This window comes from Protopterus annectens, chromosome 5.part1 (assembly GCF_019279795.1).
Source record: "Protopterus annectens isolate FY-2018-M chromosome 5.part1, PAN1.0, whole genome shotgun sequence".
NCBI classification, from domain to species: Eukaryota; Metazoa; Chordata; order Ceratodontiformes; family Protopteridae; genus Protopterus; species Protopterus annectens.
Genome location: NC_056736.1, coordinates 260,542,454 through 260,566,352, shown reverse-complemented (window position 1 = coordinate 260,566,352; position 23,899 = coordinate 260,542,454). Strand labels below are relative to the sequence as shown.

Sequence of the window (23,899 nt, the reverse complement as noted above, 5' to 3'; positions counted from 1 at the left end):
AATAGCTTTCCTGGCAGAAGGGCTAAGGAAGGGTTTAATTCTATAGAGGGTACCGAGTTTTTTGTTGACTGATTTTATGGTGGAGTTGATGTGGTCATCATAGTTGAGATGATTATCAATTGTTACACCTAGTAGGCGGGTTGTAGTATCTGGGGTTATGTTGGTAACATTGTTAGAGGTTATAGAGAAAAATGCATTAGGTGATTTAAGAGTTGGAGAAAATAGCAGTAGTTTTGTTTTTTTTGGGGGTTTAGGAGGGGGTAGCATTGCATAAACCAGTTTTCAACATTATGAAAAACAGTTTGGGTGAGGGACTGGAGAGAGGCTATATTCTTAGCTGTACAGATTAAGGTGGAGTCATCTGCATATCAAATGCAGGTGGCTTGAGGTATGTTCATGTGCAGATCGTTAATAAATAAGGAAAAAAGAAGGGGACCTAAGATAGAGCCTTGGGGTACCTCAATATTTACTGGAAGTAATGTAGACAGATTGTTGTCCCAAAGTACTGCTTGCTGTCTATTTTCCAGATATGACCTAAACCATTTTAATGCTTGTGGATCGAGAGAATGGGCCTTTAGTTTATCTAGAAGTAGGTTATGGTTAACCATACCAAAGGCTTTTGACAGGTCAATAAAAAGTGCAGAGGAAAACAAGTTATTGTTACGATTTTTATTTATAGAGTCGGTGAAGGATAGTAGGGCAGTTGTTGTGCTATGGAATGATCTGAAGCCATGTTGCAGCCGGTAGAGGAAGAGGTTGCAGGGACAATCAGATATGAAGCAGGTTCCAGGTGCAGTGGAGGTGGTCAGTAGCAAGTAGAGTTTGGTCGGGCAGGTTGGAAGTAGAAATGGGCAGAGGAGTGAGAGGAGATAGAAGAGATATAATGGAGCTATGGGTGTAAAGGGAAAGGGATAAGAGCAGTAACACAAAAGCAGGAGGTTTAGCAGCTAGTCAAGGGGAGCAGTCAGAGACAAGATCCAGAGAAGAGGTTAGGAAAGAGTGGGGGAGAAGTAACAGCCTGAGGTTACCTAGGAGCACCACACCTAGTGGGCAGAAAGCAGAATGCAACAAGGTAACTACAATAAAGGTAACTGTGTAGGGGAGCGACAGGTAATGGGTATATAGGGGTATGGGAAAAGGGCAGTAGGTACACAGATAGTGAGGGGGTATGGCTGCTGGTAACCTGACTCAGTGGCTTAAATACTATCTATGTGTGAAACAGGATAGAAATTGCACAGAAACAGTCAACCACCTATACACAGTACAGTGTAAAATTAAGCATATACATGTAGAGAACTACGACTAGGGTGTGACATACTTTCCAGTCCGTTAGGATCAGATCAGAAAACAAATCACTGGGCAGCAGAAACTTTGGCCAGGCTTTAGAATGGCTGGAAAATGATTAAAGTGGTCCTTAAAGACCAGGCAGGTTCTTTAGTGCAGGATATGAGGAAGGGAGTTTCCAGTCCGTTAGGATCAGGTCAGAAAACAAATCACTGGGCAGCAGAAACTTTGGCCAGGCTTTAGAATGGCTGGAAAATTATTAAAGGGGTCCTTAAAGACCAGGCAGGTTCTTTAATGCAGGATAGGAGGAAGGGAGATGACAAACATTCCTCTCGGATCAGGGATACTCAGCAGCCAGGGCAAGAATAGGGGTAATAAATATCCAATTACAGAACAATATTATTCGCTTTAACCCCATTTCATAGCTCTCAGTTAATCAGGGACACTTATGAAACATTAGTACTACTCACTTTATACATTGACAGAAAAACAATATATGGATTAATATACATTTTCCCAAGTAAAAAAGTCTATAACAGTTGTCATTATTTATTAAATGCAATTCACTACCGTTTCTCTAAAAGTAACCAATTTTAGGATAGATTAACAGGGACAAAAACTAACATTTGAATCAAAACCACGGAACAGTTGACAGGCATAGCCCAGTTAAATTGTAAACAAACAGTGCGTCTCTTTCGGCTTTTCCTGGTTAGGGGTCGCCCCATTTACGTACCGGCTTGCCAGGCCTGACGCACAACCTTCAACGAAGGTACGCCCATTCACGCATGTCTCCACGGTAGGGTTACCACCTGTCCCACTTTGCGAGGGACAGTCCCTCTTTGGACAGTTGTGTCCTGCAAAAATATTGTAAGAATGGCAACTGTCCTGAAATATTAGGGCAAAATTATTTCCTATATTTTATGTAATGGTTGCATAAAACAGTTATTCTGTATCTGAAACACCTAAATGTTATAAGAAACAGCATAAGCAACTAAAATGCTACAAGAATAAGCTTTTATTTAGGCAAAAAAGTGAAGTTCTGTCACTTGTACTGGCCATGGGTATGTTTTGTCCTGCAAAATCTGATGTTTGTACCACACTTGTCCCACTTTGGCCATCTGAAAAGGTGGCAACCCTACTCCACGGAGAAGACGCTCTAACTGAGAATCGAACCGGACAGCTTCTTACTGTGAGGCGACAACGCTACTGCAGCACCTCAGCAGCGGGTCAAATTGTAAACAAAACAGTAAAATACTGTAATACTTCATACACAAAAATAATGTTTATTTGCTGTTCATTTTTCTTTTCGGTTTATATTTACAGATCACTCTATTGACCATTTTTTGCTTTGTATTTTTGGTCTGTTCCTCACACAATTTGTTTTCTGGCAAAGCACTGATTGAAGTCACTAAAGAATGACATATTTAAGTTTCAGATTTCATATAAATCAGAAAATGAACACTAACATAAATCCTGGTATTCCTGCAGTTTTCTAAGAAAACATTTACTTTTCCTATTTTGGGGCTTTTTACAACAACCCCTCCCTCCCTCCGCCCGCCCGCCCGCCAGCCAGCCAGCCTTTCAGATTTCTTGTGCTAAGAAACAATAACCAGGTATGATACAAAAATCCTTAATTAAAAAATCTGCGTAATTCTGCACGAAAGACTGCTCGACAGCGACATCAAGTGGTCATTGTCCACCACTCTGTAATTAAAAAAAAAAAACATTAAATTGCGAATGACAAGTGTGAAATATGCATCTCGGGGTGTAAAATGCCACCTCTTCAGCACAAAATAAGTAAATAAATAAATAAAAATAAAAATCACCCACGCCCGGCGTACAGCACCACCCCTGCTTTAATACGTCAGCGTCTTGTTACATACTGAGGCTCAACAGGTCAATCAAATGACTGGGAATTACATCGATCATCCGCGCAGGGCTAGCTAACAGATTGTAGAGCAATGGCGGTTAAATTACAGATGTTGGGGTTTTATGTCTTCATTCATAATTTCGTTTTAAGTCTTGGCAATTCAGGTAACGATATATTGTACGGGAGTAGCTGCCATACAAACGTTGCGTGTACTTATTTAAAATGATGTTTGTAGAGGCTTCTCTGTGATTTGTAGCTTTTTAAATGTCCCATCTCTGCAATTATTTGTACTTCTAAGTAGCCGCAAGCAAAGCACTACAGTGGCAGTGTTTTCCTGGTTGAGGAATATAAAGCAGATGCATACAGTTTGAAATTACTGCTCCTACGTTTGGTCGTAGTGGTAAAGGAAGCAGCACAAAGCGATTGGTACTTGACAACACATGTGAACTAATTAAAAGCTCTTATTACGTTTGCCTGGCGTGCACGACTGACGTAAATCTTTACAGGGTAGTCTCTGTTGCCAGTTCAATCTTGTTTGTTGTCATCTTTTCAGTTATCGAAATCAGTCAGAATGCTCGCAGACTCACTTTAATACTGGAACTTAGGAGTTTAAAAAAATGCAGTGGTCCTTCTGTTTAGAGTCGACAATTAAATAATTTCACTGTCTTTTTTTTTTTTTATTTGCTCTGCAGTCAGTGTCTGAGAGAGAGACCTGTCTACTGTCTCTGAGTTTTGGGGGGTGTCCCAAGTTTGGCTTATGAATTTACTTCTAAGGTTTTAAAATCTGTCTTTGATTATTTCTGCATTTGTTCCTGGTAATTGTAGTTGAGTTATGCTTATATGTATTTAGGCTTGATTTACTAATTCATATAGGTTGGTAGTCGTATACTAGGTTAATGACAAGTGGGGTATTTACAAGCCGTCAAGTAGACCAGTTGCACCCCACAAGTTTATGTGCCGTAAAGGTATATGTAAGCTAAGGTAAGATTTACAGGCTATCTCTGTCCATTAGAGATATAGATGCTAGACCCAGACTGTATTTCTGATTTCCCATCCACTGGCCCAAGTTTCTCTTGACTATGGTTATGGAAGAGCTCTGCCTCACATTAGATGGGAAGCCTGTTCCAAAGAAGGAGGATTCCCTGAGACACACACCTGTCCCTCCAACATGTCCTATTTATGTCACAAGCAAAGTTTAAGTCCCTAGATCGAGTAATTCTGATGTTTGTTTTGCCAACATGCAAAAAGTTCATCAGAGTGGTATTTTAGGATGCCTTGTATGCCAGACATAAATTGCCTCTCAACAGTTTGTAGGAAACACTTTGAGGTGATCTGCATAGGACATGCTGTTTATGCCCTACATTATTTCTGTGAAGAACCTTTATGGCTATTCCCGTTATTGCATGTGCCTGGTCAGGTACTTACTGAAGGGGGCATTGTTCTCAATAATAGGCCTGATGAGGGGCTAAATACAGTGGAAAGGTGACATCCTTTCACCTTGATGCCATGTACTTGCTTCAAAGTTGAGCAACACAGAGTCATTTTCTTACTACCGTAGACCCTTATTGGTCAAAAGCCAGGTTACTATCTACATACGTACTCAAATCGCTGACTACTGGTTCTACTCTTGAGTGTTTTTAGCCATGGCTTTGGTACCAGTCACTTGTCAGTGTTAGTCCTCCTTGTAGGATGTTAGTGTCTTGAGAGGGATTCTATGACTGCTCTTAGTTACAATTCTCTGCAAACTTGGTCATCCAGAGGTGACTTCCGAGAAGCAAATGCCAAAAAGGAGTGGGCCGAGCACATAGCCCTGAGGGACTCTGCTATGACTGGTCTTTTTGTGAAGGTGATGTCACATATCTTGACGTCCTGAATCCTATCTGAGAGCTAGCTGACTATCTAGAGTGTAACAGAGGAGTTTATGCCTTTAGCCATGAGTTTGTTTACAATGCACAAGTGGGATCTTGTATCAAATCCTTTAGCTAGGTCAAGGTAGGCAGTATGCACTGTTTTGTCATCATCCATTACCTTGGTGACCTTCTCAAAGAAGTTCCATCAGGCTAAGTAGGCATGATATGCCCTGGATCTAATCTTTGAAGATTTTCTTTGTCCTTAATCATTTCCATGATAATTCTTTATGGCTTTACATACGATATTAGTAACTTTTTTGTGTCTTTAGTTCCCAAGGTCTGTTGATGGACCGCTCTTGTGCAATGCGATGACTAGTGCAGTTCTCCATTTGTGTGGCACAAAGCCTGTCTGAAGGCTATGATTAAACAGTGACTCCAGTGGTCCTGGTAGGTCATGTTTCAGGCTACTTAGGGGGCATCCTGGGCTATTATCTGGGCCCATTGATGCAGTGTTGTCTTAGAGAGCACATCTAGGACCTGCTCACTAGTGATAGTTGGGGGGGGTGTTTCATGGTATTTCCTGGGAAGCACCAGGACGGGGGTGGTAAAATTTAAGCTGAATTTGTTGGCCAGCAGATTTGCTATGTCTTCCATCTCTATATAGGTGGCTGCATTTATACTGCTGTGTGCTGCCGTTGAGGTTTTGAACATAGCTGAAGACATTTTGTTGCTGTCCTTTGTGTGGGAGGCTATCTTTACCTCAAATCTGACTTTAATAGATTTAATTTGTGCTCTGTTAGTTTGTTTAGATTGTTGAGACTGTTTTCATTGTGGTGGGCATAGCACTTCCTAGTCTTGGTTATGACTTTTTTGTTTGTTTGGATTCTACCAGAGTGTTTTTTTTTTTGTTAGTTCTGAGCTTATTTCTGGTAGGCACAGCTGTCTGTATGCATTTATTGACATACTTGTACAGGGTTTCTGAGAACAATTCTGCATAGGTAGCTGTGTTCTCAGGGTTTGGGAAGGAGAGCTTAAAATATTGACAGGTTCTCTTAGTAGTATGAAGTTTGCCTTAGAATAGTTCTTAATGTTTTGGGGTTAGCTGGAGGAGTCATAAAATTGATTTTTATTATGAAGGCAGCTTTATGGTCTGACCTTGCCAGAGATGACATTACAGTAAAGCCGGGGGGGGGTTACAGCATTTCTCATGCTTGTAAGTACCAGGTAGAGTGTGTTTGCACCCCTAGTGGGAGTATTGACAATCTAGTCCAAGGTGTTTGTTCATAGGTTCATAGTTGGGTACTAGGCTATCGGCCCTGGGGCCTATTTAATCCTAGCCAAAATGGTTCCCTGGATTTTGCCACCCAAGAAAATTATTTGTGTTTATAAAGTCCAGGAATCTTCGGCCCTATAAGTTTGGGGTTGTATAAATGTCCCAATTTGAAGTTGCCTATGAGTATGGTATTGGGTTGAATGCATAGGCCTCCAATAGGTCAAAGTACAAGTTACATGTTTCTTGGGTCATAGAGGGTGACCTATAACTTGCAAGGATATCATATGGGACTTTATTTATTTATTTATGTATTTGCAGTTGATTTACCAGGATAGTCTATTGGGCCAAAATGAACCCGTTTTCAGTGGAGTCCTGGGGAGAAAAGCTCCAAACTTTGCCTATGGAAGTCTGGACATGGAGAAGTTAAAGTGTGTCATCCTGTTTGACTAGTCTTGAAATGAGTTATTGTTGATTTAAAATGAGGCAACTCCACCTTTGCTGTGCAGTTGCTGGTCTGAATGTGTGGAAGGCATTGTATCCCTGCACTGCTGAGTGCTGTCCTTGGCTTCAAACCATGTATTATTAACTGCACAGATGTCCACATTCTTCAGGCTGAGGAGAGACATGATTCTGTGAATTCTAACCCTCCTTCCCATTGTCACACAGGACATGACTTTGAAGCTGTTTAGTTAACAAGAACTCAGATTGCATGAGCAGCATACTTGTGATACCCCAATTCAAAAAAAGATGTTTTAGATATTCCTTTTCAGAAGTAAGAATAAATGGCATTGTGAGGTAGATTTTTGCATTATCATGCATTAACTTCTACAGATTTTACATTGTGTCTTTGATAATATGCTTACATTTGACATAGTTTTTGTCGCTTTCAGTTTTTTAAACTTCTGTAGAAGGCTTATGTACTATTTGGTATTCATATTTTTTGCTAATTAGGTCCCCAGATTTTTTTTCTGTCAGATGTAGCTAGTTTTCCACAGCCTTTATTCCTGTTTTCTGTCTGCTGGTTAAGAGATTGCTGCGAGTGTGTGTGTCTTTGTGTGCGAATCACATTTCAGCCTAATCTCAATAACCAAAACACAGCTTCGAAGTCTGAAAGCAAGTACACTAGACATAGAAGAACTTCAGCAAAATATGTTAAAATTGTGGCTGATGCACTGGCCTCCCCAGTTTCTATCCTGATTATCTGCTCTATCAAAAAAAAAAAACATGTCTGTAACTTTTGGAAAAGTAATTAATTATACTTCTATGTGAAATGTTTACTGATTTCTGAATCCAGACCAATATGTCTTATCTCCTTTTGTGAAAATGTTGAAAAATGTTATACATTCACAACTCCACAGATATTTCATTGGTAATAATCTCTTTTGCTAGGCACAGCACAGATTTTGTCCACACCATAACACAACAGATGCCTTACTTCACTAATACATTGAACATCAATGTGAATGCAGATAATCTAGTCTCATCTGTATTCCCTGACCTTTCCAAGGCACATGGCACTGTTTCCCACTGGAAACTCTGAACATAATTAATTTCCTTAGGTCTCATTCACTCAGCTTTCTTTTAGTTCCACAGTTACTTATCAAACACATTGCAAACTGACAAGTGACAACGACATTTCAACCCTTTCCTACCAGTCTCAGTTATTGTCCCATAGGAATCCATTTTAGGACACCTGCCCCTTAACATTTTCATAAGTAATCATCACACTGCAACCAAACTAGCTGATATAGTACAACTTGAAGAAGATTCTATGCTTATCGTCTCTGCCTTAAACCTGGCAAAGCTGCAAGACATTACCCAAGAGGTATTGTCATCCATAGAATTATGGTTTACCAATTCCCAGTTGCTTCTAAATACAAAGAAGGCCTCCCTATTGAAATGTCTGTACTCAAAATGCCAAGAGCTGATAGACCGACTTAAAAAAAAGCTTGAAAATCCAGAGGAGTGAATCTTGAACATCACAGTGCTCCTTTAAACTTTCTTTTTTTCCCCGCTGCCCCTCGATCTGTTATATACCAACTCTGAGATCTCCATATCTCAGAGAAAAGGGAATATTCCAGGAAATGACTATCTCAGACTTGGGATGTGTAAGTCCATTTTTGTCCATTTCAGTGTTTGTGTTTTGGGACTTGTTTTAGTAGGTCTTGACATTTCTTGGTTACCGCAAAGAAAACCAAGCTAATGCTGCTGATACCACAACAGACCTCAGACAAAAGGTATAATGTTAACATAAAATCAGCAAACAACACCATTCTACAAACAACACCACTGTAGAAACAGAATTTTAGACTAAATTACTAGGTGTTACAATAGATGACAATCTAAGATTTGTCAATATATTTTACAAACCATTAAAAAATACTAGAAACTAGGATGTCTCTCTACAGAGCTAGACCCCATGTTACACACACAGTTAGAAAAAAAAATTGCATTTTATCTGCTTTTATCACTCCTTTGAAAATTGCTCACCACCTATTTATTTATTAATATTTATTTACTGGGAAAGTCCATCTGGGAATTAAATCCCCTTTTTAGCAGTGGCCTAGGGAGAAACTCTCTATAGTTACATATTCAAAGTTATCATAATGTATGCAAAACATCTGTTACAGCAAAAACAGTTATAATGTTATAACAGACATATCAAGAGTTCAACAAATAATTGTACTGTACAGTACACATGCTTTAAAGTGCATGTTTTATAAAAAAATATATACAAAGACAATTCTGGAGGTAGCACACCAGTGCTCATACCTTACAGTGAATCTTTTACTAAAAAAATAATACAGTGACAATTTTGGTGGTTGCAGTGTACAATACACATACTTTAAGGGAAATATTTATTCTTAGAGTTGCAAAAAAACAGATGTAGGTTGAAGTCTGAAATAATTTCACAGAACAGAAATATTTTGCTGCCCTTGCTTGCTTAAAAGTAATATTTGAAATAATTCCACTAGAAAAAGTCCACTGTCACACTTGTGCTTTATCATGTCCTCTTAACAGTTCTTCCTTTAATTCATCTTTTATCTTGTGAATTAACCCTTTGTATTTACTTGAGATAGAGGGTAGTGGAGATCTGAGCCAGAAATGTATCAGATTACAATTTGATTATCCTCATCCTCACATCAGCACTGAGAAGTATACTTACTCAGGAGGGTAGACATAAAGTTGCAGGGAAAAATGAACACTGAGTTAGAAGTGCATCTACTGGCTTGGGTGACGCTACTCACTCTATGCATATGTACTCTTATGATTATCACTAATTTATTAGACCTTATTCTGTACTGTTCAGGTCTTGAATTGTATATGTTACAGCTAAAAATCTTGTAAAAATAAAAATCTCCCTACCCAGCCTGCAAACCTATTGGTTAGCCATGCCCATAGTAAACTGTTTTACCACTTTCTGAAATGCACTGAATTGATTTTAAATCTTATTTTAATACATGGAGTAATTGTGCAGCATTTGCATTTCACTCATTGTCCCTTTTCATTGAGAATGAATATATTTATTATTTAGTTTACTAGCATTAAAAATGTGTGTAACTTTTATACCAGAAAGGTCAGGATTTAACCTCCATGAATCCTGCTGTGTATGATGGCCATTTGCATTCACTGTGTGTGTGTGTGTGTGTGTGTGTGTATGTATGTGTGTGTATATGTGTGTATGTGTGTGTGTATATATATATATATATATATATATATATATATATATATATATATATATATATATATATGGGTCTACTTTAAAAGATCAAAATTTCGGAACATCTAACCTCTGATCATCGAAGACAAGAGGATCGGAGTTCTGAAATATCGAACCTTACAAAAAAACTCCTAAAACATAACAAAAACGTCTTCTCTCACATTTCCGACACCCCACGCTACTTAAATATACCAACTCCGAGGTTGCAATACAGTAAAGAGAAACAGTAGAGTTCCCGTTCTGCACTGTATGACTATCTCCATTGACAAGGTTTGATATTTCAAAATGCCGATTATCTGGTCATCACAGACCAGTGATTCGATGTTTTGAAATTTCGATATTGTGAAGGGGTCCCATATATATATATATATATATATATATATATATATATATATATATATATATATATATATATATATATATATATATATATATATATATATATATATATATATATATATATATATATATATGTATATGTGTATATATATATATATATATATATATATATATATACACATACATATATATGTATATGTGTGTGTGTGTGTGTGTGTGTGTGTGCGTAGTTTCATTAAGCAAGACTGATAGAAAATCCCAAGCAATTTAAATTGTTCAGCTATTCAGTTTTAAACTTTCAATCTTTATGCCCCCATATAAGTTCTAAAAACTTAATTTTTCAAATGGGACACAATTCTCTTCACCCCATCCTACCCCCATTTTGTGTTCCTTAATCTCTCATACTACTTTAATTCAATATTAATTGTGTGATCTCATTACTGTGAGGAAAGGGTAGACCCCCTAACAGGCTGATCACACAGACTGTGATCATACATTTACATTAACGAACAGTGTAGGTAAAACTCAAACTGCAAAAATTATAGTTGCACAGCTGGTGGTTAACAAATAAGATGATCAATTGTGGGGGAGAACTGAGTGTATATATATTCTTCCATATTCTAGATCCATGTTTACTTCTAATTTCTGTCGCATTTACTTACCTTGACTGCCCCCTCCAATAATTTTGTTTCCATTGTGCTATGCCTTGCGTACATCTCTTCATTTCTGGGTCGTGACCATCTTCACAGTTGTACAGTGAGGCTTCAATAATGTACTCTGCTGATTCTTTGCTAAATTCACACCTCAGTGTCAGCCACATCTCAGGTAAGGACAAATTACTTACCATAGTAATACAGATGTAATTTGTATGTTTCATTTGATGGTTTATGAGGCAGTACCATAAGTGAGGGGGATTCAGGTTTAGCATGCAAAATACTAGGGGAACAAAACATTGTCATTGCAGCTGCAGTAAAAAATCTACCTGCGTAATGTGTGATTTGTGCACTTCCATAATCAGCATGTACCAGAAACAGGACACATGCACTAATGTAGACAGTTTTAATGCATAAACAGTAAGAATCATTACATACAACAGAACTGTACCAATAATTCCACAGATCTGTGTCTTTTTATGTCTCCAGGCTTTGTTATTCATCCTTTCTAACATATAAGAATGTCTTTTAGAGGTACTTGTTTACCTCATTGCTTAGTACAATGCAATGTTGTCTGAAGATTATTGGAACAGTAATAGTACATAGTATTTTAGCTGACAATGTATTTGGTTTCACTACATTTACCAGTTATTTACCCGAGATATTAAATCCAAGCTTGTGTTAAACCGCGTGGCAGATGGTGGAATTAGGAATCAACATATATTTTATGGGTAAGCTAGTTGCCATGTCTCTCCCTTTCCATTCTTCTGAAGGAAATTCACCCTGCTTAATCAGTAAACTCTAAAGATGAAAAATTGGGTACTAGAATCAAGCTTTCTATTTTCATGCTCTCAGAGTTGCTGAAACTGTACAAAAGTCCTTTAATTCCCTAAAAAGTATTTTACCTATGTCTCTCTATACCTTTCTTAAATCATAGAACTTAATCTGTCAGTTAGACAGACTAACAAATCCTTTTGTCCTAATTGTAGCCATTCACATAGTCAGGAATATAGGTTCATAGGGAAGTACTAGGCTAGCTGCCCTTGTAGGCTATTTTAAGCCTAGCCAATTTCCCTTTTTGCTAGAATTATTCTATCCCATTTGGTTAGAGAGTGGCCTTACTCATCCTATGTTTGGTAATTATACATTACTCCTAATGAAAATAACTGTTATCATACCATAGATAATTTGTGTGGACTCAAGTAAGGGATAAAGCCTTTGTCCATTAGTAGTATGGGAGGCAGTCCTAGAGTAAATTTTCATATACATAGATCCAAGTTGCGCTTTAATATTGACAAAGATGAACTTTAGTTTATGTAGGTGGAGAATCTGTTCCAAAACACTGGTATCCTCTGTGAGATGTACCTGTCCCTCCAAACCACTCTGATGTTGTAAAAGAGGTTTAGTTTCGTAGACGGAGTATTTCTGAAGCTATTTGACTTGCTGATTTGCAGCAAATCCATCAGTATTGTTGGGCCAGAGGATGCCTCACAGGTCACCTTTTTAGCAGTTTGTAGAATACAAAGTATAGCTAAAGGTCTTTAAGTTGGTCCATGTAGGACATGTTTAGGCCTTGTATGCTTTTAGTAAGGTATCTCTGTGGGCATTCCAGTTGTTGCATGTGTTTGGACAGATGCATGCCAAAGAGGGAATTGTACTCAATGACTGGCCTAATGTGGGATGAGTAAAGGGGGATAATGACATCCCTGGATCTAAACGCAATCCCTTTGCTTATAAGCTGTGTAATGTAGAAGGATTTTCTTACAGTGGACACTTGTTGCTGAAAAGTTAGGTCACTGTCCACATAAGCTCCCAAATCCCAAACAAGTGGGTCAACTCCTACAGGCATATAGTCAGTGTGGTAGTTCCTTGGGGTAGATGACTTCCCAAGGATACAGTAATGCATTTTTTTTCATTTAGTTTCAGTCCATGACTTTGGCACCAGTTATTTATGTGGGACAAACCTTCTTGTAGGCTGCTAAGACATTTGGGGATTCGGTAACTGCTCCTAGCTTGCAGTCATCTGCTAACGTAGAATCTCTTCTTGAACATGAATCTCTGGTTAATGTCAGAATGATGAAGTTTCAGAGTTACAGGTTTTATGCTGCTCTTGTTAATATTTGGATCCTTTCAGATCAATATTGTGCTGACATCTGAAGACGGAGACAAGTTGAACTCACTTGATCAGTAGCCTACAATCCATTACAACTACAGCAAGAGAATTCAGTTTAACAGTATTATCTTGAAGTTCTACACAAGTATGGACACTATCTGAGTGTAGCTTTAGCAAGTATATCATATCATTCTGTCTACCTAAATGTTACTGTAATTCTGTAGTTTCCTCTTTGTTTCCTTTCCTGCCTTCTTTTTCTAACTTCTTGTCTTTTTTGTCTCATGTGATGCTCCGTGACCATTTCCAGGTGACTGTCTGAAGAGTTTGTCAGTGCAGTGACACTGTCATGACCATGCGACTTCCTGTATCAACAGAATGCAGTTCCTTGAGGTATATCCCAACATTATAAATTCACTACCACGAAATGTACATCTCACTAGTTTAAAACAAATTCCAAGACAGAATGTGTATAGTCTACAACAAAACTTGAACTGCATACTGAATCCTTCTATTAAATGAGTGACTAAAATAGTGTGCACTACATTGGGGGCATATTTTCATTTCTGCCCTATTTTAATTTTTTAATTATTCTTAGCTTCATAGCCAGCATCATTTTGCTACTCAAAATGACCCTAAAGTAAAAACGATTTTCATCCAGTGATCAGAAGAAGTACAAGTAGTACACAGTTGAAACCCCATTTCATCGTCATAGTTATCAACGCCCTTTTTCCCATTTTCTATATGGGGTTGGGGTGTCATGTCAACTCTTGCCATGTCTGTCTGTTCATTGCTGCTGTCCTAGTAGTAGACTCTGAATCCTAAATCAAGTGGCTAGGCTGCACTGCCCTTCCATCACGTCTCCTGTAGACTTAGGATGTCCAGCCTCATCCTTGCCATCATGTCATCTACTTTCAAGCTCCATCCTGTCACTAAACCTACATTGAGTGTAGCAATTCTTAGTTCATGTTTGGCAAGTTGATTGATTTTACATCCAGCTTTTACTCAACTGAGCTGTCCTGGGTAACCAAAGCTTGGCAACTGGATACCAGCCAGTCAGCTTATTGACCCAGGGCTGCTGGGCTTTGACAGGCACACACTGGCCAATAGAGGCACATACACAGCTCCCACTGTTAGCATGGCTCCCTGGTGTAGGTCAGAGTAGGCCAGATCCTCAACCAGCTTATCACCAGCAAATGCCCATGCCCGTTTAGTGACCTTGGTCAACACAACCAAATCACCTAGCGCCATATTTTACAATAAGTGGTTAGCCCTGCCACAGGGCACGATGTAGAGCCTGTGCTGTTGCCCACAGGTTCATTCATTGGTGAGTTTGAGAGGGAAACACTCGGCATGTTTTTTGGAGGTGTAAGGAAGCCCAAAGAGACACAGGGAGAACATGCAAACTCCAGAATGGCATTGGCTGGAGGTCAGAATTGACCCTTGTATCTTGTGCATGGGAGATGAAGACCTTAACCACTATGCTAACTGGTCTCTAACCAAACCAAACCCATTTGGTAGTATATTTTCCTGTTAGTCCACAAAAGCTTTATTATTAGAAAGGGTTTACAAAATATGGGTTAACAGGAAAATATAGTACCTAACAAGGCACATTCTCAACTGAGTACCACTTTTGGCAGCATATTTTTTGATTAGCAAAGTACTGTACTGCAGCAAGGCCTGTTTGTGACTAGCAGTTTGAACAAAAAGCTACCTCAGGGTTACAGCAGCTGTTCTGTTCACTGGGTGGGATCAAAGTCTTCAGACTCTTGACATTAGTTAGCTGCGCTATCTGGTTAGGGACTGCATACAGTAATATTACTGAATTACCGCGCTATCTGGTTAGGGACTGCATACAGTAATATTACTGATTTACTACGCTATCTGGTTAGGGACTGCATACAGTAATATTACTGAATTACCGCGCTATCTGGTTAGGGACTGCATACAGTAATATTACTGATTTACCGCGCTATCTGGTTAGGGACTGCATACAGTAATATTACTGATTTACCGTGCTATCTGGTTAGGGACTGCATACAGTAATATTACTGAATTACCGCGCTATCTGGTTAGGGACTGCATACAGTAATATTACTGATTTACTGCGCTATCTGGTTAGGGACTACATACAGTAATATTACTGAATTACCGCGCTATCTGGTTAGGGACTGCATACAGTAATATTACTGATTTACTGCGCTATCTGGTTAGGGACTACATACAGTAATCTTACTGATTTAGTCAAGTCATTTATTATATCTTCTCCTTTCCTCCCTGATACACGACATATTGAACAGCTCTTTCTCTCCTCAGCATGTGCCTTTTCAAACACAACTGAAGACATAATTGGAGAAGTCATTTAGGATCTTCAGACTATGTTACCCAACTAGCACCTTCAAATGAATCTCTTATCATGACTGTGACACACAAAATAAGGAGAAAAAATAACAGGTTGAAATGGAAAAGATGTACCATTTTGATGGTATATTTTCCAATTCCTAAACAAAGTTTTTTTTTCTTTCTTTCATGTGGGATTAAAAGTGAGGGGGAGCCCCTGCACCAAGGGCTAAATCTGCAACTGGTTTGCATTCTTCTTATTTCTGTCTTTAAGTGTCGGAATGTTATGCCTATTTTTTTCAATGCTACTATAGTCCAGTTCTGTTATCAGATATTCTCCTAAGCGATGATAGTGTCCATTCCACTGGCACACTTTGTCATGTTATGGTGTCCAAAACTGGCTGCCTCTCATAGGGTCTTAGGTAAGTACTAGGCTAGCTGCTTTTGCAGGCCATTTTAAGCCTAGCCATTTTCTCTTTTTCTGTTCAAAATAACCTGTCCCATTTGTTATGGATTGGCCTTGGCCTTGCCCATCCCACAGTTGATCGATTAGATATTACCCATAGTGAGAATAACTGAGATCATATCCTAGATAACTAGAGGGGACTCATGCATGGAATAAAGCATGTAAGAGCTGCCTCTGTCCATTAGCAGTACAGGGGGGGCATTCCTGGGATAAATGTTTTGTTTCTCATCTGCAGATCTAAGTTGTGCGTGAATATGGGCAGGGATGAACTTTGTTTTATGTGGATGAGGAGTCTCTTCCACAGTAGCAGCGTCCTCTCTGAGGAATACCTCTCCCTCCAGACCATTCTGCTGATATTGCAGAAGAGGTTTGGATCCCTAGGCTGAGTATTTCTGATTCCATTTGATTTGCTGATGTGCAGTAAATCCATCAGTAATGGGTCACAAGATGTCTTGTATGAGAGACACAAGTCACCTCTTAGCAGTGTGTAGAATACCAAGCATGGTGACAGGGCTTTGAGTTGGTCCGAGTAGGACATGTTGTGTAGGCCTTGTATCCATTTTGTAAGGCATTTCTGTGGGCATTCCACTTGTTGCATGTGCTGGACAGATGCATGTCAAAGGGGGCATTATATTCAATGATAGTACTCTTCTACTGTATTAAAATGTTTTATGCCAAACATATTTTAATTTTACTGTAAAAAAAAAAAAAAAAAAAAAGGGAGCTGAGCTTTTTCATTCCATTTTCCTCAATGTTTTCACCAAAGGACAAGCAGCTTATCCTCTTTGTTGTTTTCATTGAGTGGTCATTATCCCATAAGTTTTATACGGGCACTGTTCCATGCCGATCTCAATACCAGTTTCTTCTCTTTATATGATGGAAGTTTAACAATTATAAATCTGCTCCTTTCATTTATTTATCTGGAGAGACTGAGAGCATACCTCTCAAGTGTACCTCGTTACGAGGAACGTACCTCATTTGGGGTCTTAAAACATTCATGTTCCTCAAAGTTCTACATTGAAAGAGTCAGTCACACATTCAGTGTTAGGAATTTTTTTAAGTGAAATCCATGGTAAATAGAAATTAATCATATTAATTCATCAAAGGATCTTCTTTTATAAGTAAAACCAGCATATTTTAACTGTCCTATGACCTTCCTAGTTGAAGTTGTTAGTAAGCCATTAGTATGTGTTCCACATTTTGTCCATTTGTTCCACATTATGAAGGCGAGTGTTCCTCATTTTGGAGATGGAAGGTTGAGAGCTATGACTGAGAGGACTCGCCAAGTTAATACGACCAATGCCACAAGGCAGACCTTTGGTCAGATTTAGTGATTTGGGGAATCTAGGTAATCAGAAAGCTTACTGCATCGTTTCCTTTGAAATTCTGTGGTAAACTAAATACTCATATTGTTTCATCTCTCTCTCTCTCTCTGTCTCTTTCTCTCTCTCTCTCTCTCTCTTTTTTTTTAAGTCCTCCATATTCTCAATTAGACATATATTTTGTCTAATAGAAATTATGTTTGATGTTCCTTTTTCTTAACTCATCCATATGTTTGATGTTCCTTTTTCTTAACTCATCCATCCTGTTTAACACATTTTATTTTATCTGCATGGTTTGCTGAGGTATTATAGTGCCTAATAAGTTCATTTTGTCTTACTTAGTTTTGCTGGGTGTAGTGCATTTTGTTCTCAAATAAATAACACTTTTCTTATTCTTAGTTGATGTTGGCAATTATTGCACATCTTTTGCTCTTTCATTGAAGAACAGAAAAAAACAAAATTGTTCCTTCTACTGGCACACCAACCAGATACATGATCCCTCCCCCACTCCAGCCATTCAGGTCCCATTTCTGTGCCATGCCCACAACCCTCCTTCAACATATTTCATTAATTTTTTTTTTTAAACTGCAGCAGACTGTTTGCTACCAATGTAGCAAACAATTGTTACAGTTTATACCCTGCCTGCATGGAGTACTACGGCGCTCAGGTTCTAGTTTAAAAAAAAAGTTGTTACAGTTTATACCCTGCCTGCATGGAGTACTACGGCGCTCAGGTTCTTGTTTAAAAAAAAAGTTTTTACTTTTACACTGTGGCAAACTACTTGCTACAATGTAGTAAACCGTTGCAATAGATCACACACACATGAGTGCTACAGCATTTGTGTTTGCCCGCAAATACAATGCATCGCATTAAAGAGCGGTTGGGTTCGGCTGATCATATCCTTCCAACACTTTGCACCCGGGGCAATTGCCCCTCTTGCCCCACCCTAGCTACGGTACTGCTTAAGATCATTCTCTCAGGCAGTTTTCTCAGTTTCTTCACAAACTCACATGAATGTTGTTTCTTTTAAATTATTTTTTTCTCTAAAATACTGTTACAGTTAGGAAATTATATTTTATTGCATTCTAGACTTAACTTTTATGTGTTTTACTCAAATTTACCTGTTGGTATAAATAGTTTCCTGAAAACGTTTTCAAAGTACTGGTGCTCTGTCACCATACTGGCCACTTTTTTTCACTTAAAAATTTAAAAGGGTAGTTTCTGTCAGGACACAATATTTTGTTACTTTCTACACTTTATAAAAGTAAAGTAAATTGTCCTGTCAGTATAAACAGTTTCCTGAAGAGCTTCTGCAAAGTGTTGTTTCTTCACCATATTGGCCATATTCTAGAGATGACTAAAATTTTACAATAAAAACCCACATCACACCACGATGAGCAGCAGTTGCACATTACTATGTCTGTATCAAGCTAATGACCTAATTAAACCAATTACAGCTCAAAAAAAAAAAAAAAAAAAACAGATGCATTTTAGTTCCTAGGTCCTTCTCTGTTGTGCATTTGAGAGCTTCCACTAAAGAAAGACAGGTCCAAGATGGAACTGCCAGATGACAAAAATGTTGCTCTACTAGTTTACTGAGAATCTGTTTGGCTATTATGTGTACTCCATAGTTAATGCATTGGCAGCTTTGTTTCTCATACAGAACATAGCTGGTATATTCACAGTGAAGGCTGTCAAAAATAAACCATGATGTACAAAGCTTCAAGCAAGTTAATGTAGCAAAATATTTGTTTCATTACACATGAATGCCAGTTTCCTGAATGAATAATGGATTTAATGCTACTAAAATTATATACCAAAAACAAATACATTACAATGATAATTTTATCCAGTGAATGATTGCTGGAGTGCTACAGTCTCTGGAGTATTAGGTGAAGAACTTCTGTAATAACATTTATAGCATTTTGTCCATTTAGACTTATGGAGTGGTTTGAAAAGGGTGCCAAAATCCAGAGTTCTACAGCATTTCACATACATAGAAATCAAGACTTTCAGAACTATGACTGCAGTAGGCAGGAGTTCTCTGCAAATTTGTTAGAGATGGAATTTACATGTATAATTGACCTAGAAGTCTGATTCCAGGAACACTTAAGATTTATCAATTAGTAGCATTTAACTAATTATAAAAATCATTAACAAAAGCAGAAATGCAGTGATGGCTGTAGCTTGTGTTACAGTGGCACAAAGTGGATGATAAATGCAGAAACCAGTGCAGCCACAAACAGCCTGATAAGCACACTAATATATCTAATATGTCAAGCTAATCATTTGTTAATTGGGTAAGTAGGCTAAGTCTTGCAGATTGTTTTATTCAAGATTGGGACATCAGCAGTGGCTTCAGTTGTGCAGTATGCTTCATGCAGTTATAGCACAAGGAGTGTTTCTATTACACTTCATATGCAAGAAAAATACAGTTGTTAAGCACCTTTCTGACATAAAGGTGTTTAACAAAGGCTATGCTAAGCACTGTTTAGCACTGTTAAGTTCTAGTCTCATGCTAGAACACAACAGCAGCCAGTGCCAACCACCAGTGAACAGCAGAGAGAAGATAAAACAACTTTAAAAACTGTAAGAGAATTCACTGAAACAAAAGTATGTCAGCGTGAAGGCTTTTAAAGCCATTTGTTTATCAGAGGGATACTTTGATTCTGACTGTACTCTGTGTGGCTGCAGCCGTGAATGTAAGGACATCTATCTCTCCAGCAGGTCCTGTTTATATCACAGGCAAGGTTTAAGTCTTTAGAATGGGTAATTCTGGTGCTGTTTGTTTTGTGGATAAGCAGAAGGCCATCAGAGTGGGGTCTGTCAATGCCCTGTATGCCAGGCATAGATCTCCCCTCAAATGCCTGTATGCCAGGCATAGATCTCCCCTCGGAAGCATGTAGGAGACTGAGTACAGGGATAGGGCCTTGAGGCAGACTGCATTAGGGCATACTTACGCCCTGTGTTCTTTTAGTGAGGAACCTCTGTGGATGTTCCAGTTGTTGGATATTCCTGGTTAAGTACATACCAAAGGGGGCACTGTACTCAATGATAGGTCTGATGAATGCTGAATACAATGGAACATTGAGTTCCTTGGACTTGGATACCATAACTTTGTTTATAAATTGCGCAACATAGAATGATTTCCTGACTACTGTAGACACGTGATGATGAAAGGCTAGATTACTATCTATGTGTGTCCCTAAGTCCCTGATTACTGGGTTACCTCTAAGGGGTGTGTTTTCAATATGATAGTTACCAGGGATGGATGACTTCCCAAAGGATACTATTATGCATTTCTTGGCATTTAGTTTTATCTATGGCTCTGACACTAGTTGTTTCTGTGTCAACCCGTCCTGGAGAACATTTTGTGTCAGTGTGAGATTCAATGACCGCTCTTAATTTGCAATCATTTGCAAATTTAGTCAGCCAGAGACAACTGACATTGGCCTTGACTTCCAAGAAGTAAATGCCAAAAAGCAGCGGTCCAAGGACTGATCCCTGAGGGACTCCACTTGTGACATGTCTTTTTGTAGAGGTGGACTCCCCAATTTTAACTTCCTGGATCCTGTCTGTGTGCCAATTGTCTATCCACTGGGTGACATATGATCATGTACCTAACCTTTTGAGTTTATCAACGATGCCCGAGTGGAGTATTGTGTCAAATGCCTTAGCCAGATCAAAGTAGGCAGGGCAGTGTTTTTTCCCTCATCCATTGCTTTGGTGACCTTCCCAAAAAAGTTCACCAGGTTCAGTAGGCATAATCTGCCCTTGCCGGAACCAAACTGGGTTGGGTCCAGTGTCTGGAGGTTTACTATTATCTCTACTGATCATCTCCATGATAATTCTTTCCATCGCTTTACACAGAAGACTAATGAGACTTATGGGTCTGTAGATGGCCCACCTTTGTGCAGAAGGATGACTGTTGCCTTTTTCCATTCGTGAGGTACGAAACCTGTTTGGAGGCTACAGTTAAATAGTAATTCCAGAGACCATAATAGGTCATGTTTCATGCTGTTTAGAAGGCATCCTGGGATATTGTCTGGAACCATTGATGTAGTGTTGTTGGTCTTGGAGAGACCATTAAGGATCTGTTCCCTAGTGATAATAGGGATATTTGATGATATTTCCGGAGGGAAGAATGATCGGGAGGGAGGGGTAAAGTTGGAGCTGAATTTATCAGCCAGGAGGTTTGCTATATCTTCTGGTTCAATATAGGTGGCTCCATTTACAGTGAGCTATGCACACAATTGTGGACATATCTAAAGAATGCTTTGTGGTTGTCCTTGGCCTGGGAGGCCAAATTTACCTCAAATTTGACTTTGGTAGACTTTATTTGTCCTCTGAGTTGTTTGTTTAGTTTGAGAGTGCTTTTATTCTGATGGGTGCTGCACCTCCTAATATTTGCCATGATTTTCTTTCTCCTGTTATGCAGCCTATTGATTTTGTGATTCTACCAGGGTGACTTGTTTTTTGAGTTATTTCTGTACTTCTTCCTGGCGGGTACAGCTGCCTCTGTGCAGCTATTAAAATGCTTGTACAGGGTTTCTGTGAACAATTCTGCATAGGCAGCAGCGTTCTCAGGGTTTATGGGGGCTTGAAATTTTGCCAGATTCTCACTTAATAGCAGGTGGTTAGCCTTAGAATAGTTCCTGAATATTCCAGTTTTAGCTGGGGGTCCAGGTTTTATTGGTACTTCAAAGGAGACCATTTTGTGGTCTGACCTTAACAGGGAAGGCATTGCAGTAGGAGGTGTGCAGCAGTCTCCCATATTAGTGAGGACCAGATCCAGTATGGTTGCACTCCTCGTTGTTGTGTTGACTATCTTGTCCCGGGAATTTGTGTTTACAAAATCCAGGAATCTCCATGCCTGTGCATTTGGTGTCATATAGGATTCCCATTTAACAGTGGGGTAATTAGTCACCCATGAATATCGTATTGAGGTGGATGGTTAGTATTTCTAATAAGTTTAACCAGATGGTATGGGTTTCCTGGGTCATAGACCTATAGTTTGCAAGGAAGTGGTAATGGATTTTACCTATAGTGATTTGAACATGGAGCAGCTCAAGTGCATTGTCCTGACCAGCCTTGAAGTATATTTGTATTTGTTGTTAATAGAGACACCTCCACCTTTAGTCCCTGCCTGTAAAGTAGCTGGCTTAATGTGTAGAAGGCATTATAACCTTGCACTGTTGGTATGCTGTCTGCGGCTTTAAACCATGTCTCAGTGACCATACAGACATTAACATTCGCTAGGGTAAAGGGAGCTTCTAGGGAGTAGATTTTTTTTGTTTAGACTCCTAGCCTTGAGCAGTAGTACCTTTAGATTTTCTTGGTTTTGATTTGCTATGTCGGAAGTAAATTTAATTTCAGTTTAGCATTGCCTAAAAATGTTTTAGCTAATATTTGAAAGCCTAGAGTGGAGAGGTGCAGACCATCCCTGGCAAAGCAGCATGGTCTGTTGATCATCTCCTTCCATGCTCCTTCCATGCTGACAGATATTGCACCCCCTTGAAATGACACCAGAAACTAAGCCAATTATTAAAGTCAATTGTCTTTTGTTTGTATTGTGGCATCATCCCTGGAGAAGGTAAAGTGCTGCTCAGTGCTTAGCTCATACCAGCCTGAGACACATATATTCCGAGAGCTCCATGATGTCTGTCTTCATATAGTCTAGGGAGATGCATCTCAGGTCATGTACTCCCACATGGACTATGACTGAGTCATATTGTTAATTGTGATTCAGTTATCTGAGTGCATGCGCAGTGTGGTGGATCCTAGCCCCTGATAAGCAACTGACCATAACTTTCTCTTTAGTCATCCTGGTGAGAGGGACATCAGTGTGTCTCACGATGGAGTCTCCAATGACTAGAATGTTGGATTGTGTCACTGGCATGGGAATACACCACTACTTCATTACGTCTAGCATGACTCTTATAAAACAGACTTGAAATGGATTATGGAAAGAGAAAGGCTTGAAGAAAAATAAGATCACATTGATATTTCAAGCCCCATTTACTGCCATTTTGCAGAAAACATATTAAAATTCTATAAGAAGCAGTCAGAGTGATTTTGAGGTGTTAAAAATAACTCAGAAAATAGAGATAGAGTTAAAAAAAAGATTTTTTTTAGTTCTAAGGTAGAGTTTTCCTTTAAACTGTAGCCTCCCCTATCTTTTGGTGCATAAAAGCCCCCCAAAGATTCTGGTTGAGTCACCCCTCCAGATGAATTTTCTCCAGATTTATTTAAATTAATCATACGAGTGAGGTTGGCGTGGAATAAAAAATATTAAGACCATAAATAGTTTTTTTAGCTTGAAAAAAAGTTTATTTATCAACAGATATCATTTTTTATTAAACATGTATCTGTTAAGGACTTCATTTTATCATATATATTTTCTGTGTATGAGAAATATGTTTTGATTTGAATAATGCCATTTTAAAATCTTTTTTTTGTTATGATAAAATCAGTTGTTAGATTAGAGACTTGTTTCTCTAAGAGAGGGTTACAGTATATCCAGTGAAAATATATTCTTTATGCTATTAAAATATTGTGTTAACACATGATTTACATCAGATATGTAAAAATCATATAATCGGAATAAGCTACATAGTTGTATTTGGAATGTACTCGCTATATCTGGCTAATCAGATAGTTTACATCTGTAT

At 38.7% G+C, this 23,899-nt stretch overlaps 1 protein-coding gene across 1 annotated transcript in view; it reads left to right on the top strand.

The window, feature by feature from the left end:
• Positions 1-3,155: 3,155 nt before the first annotated feature.
• POGLUT1 (protein O-glucosyltransferase 1) overlaps positions 3,156-23,899 on the top strand; it is a 937,534-nt gene continuing 916,790 nt past the window's right edge. Inside the window, exon 1 of the mRNA XM_044072938.1 lies at positions 3,156-3,318. Coding sequence (XP_043928873.1) covers positions 3,246-3,318 — 73 coding nt within the window. The 5' untranslated portion in view covers positions 3,156-3,245. The remainder of the gene's footprint in view (positions 3,319-23,899) is intronic.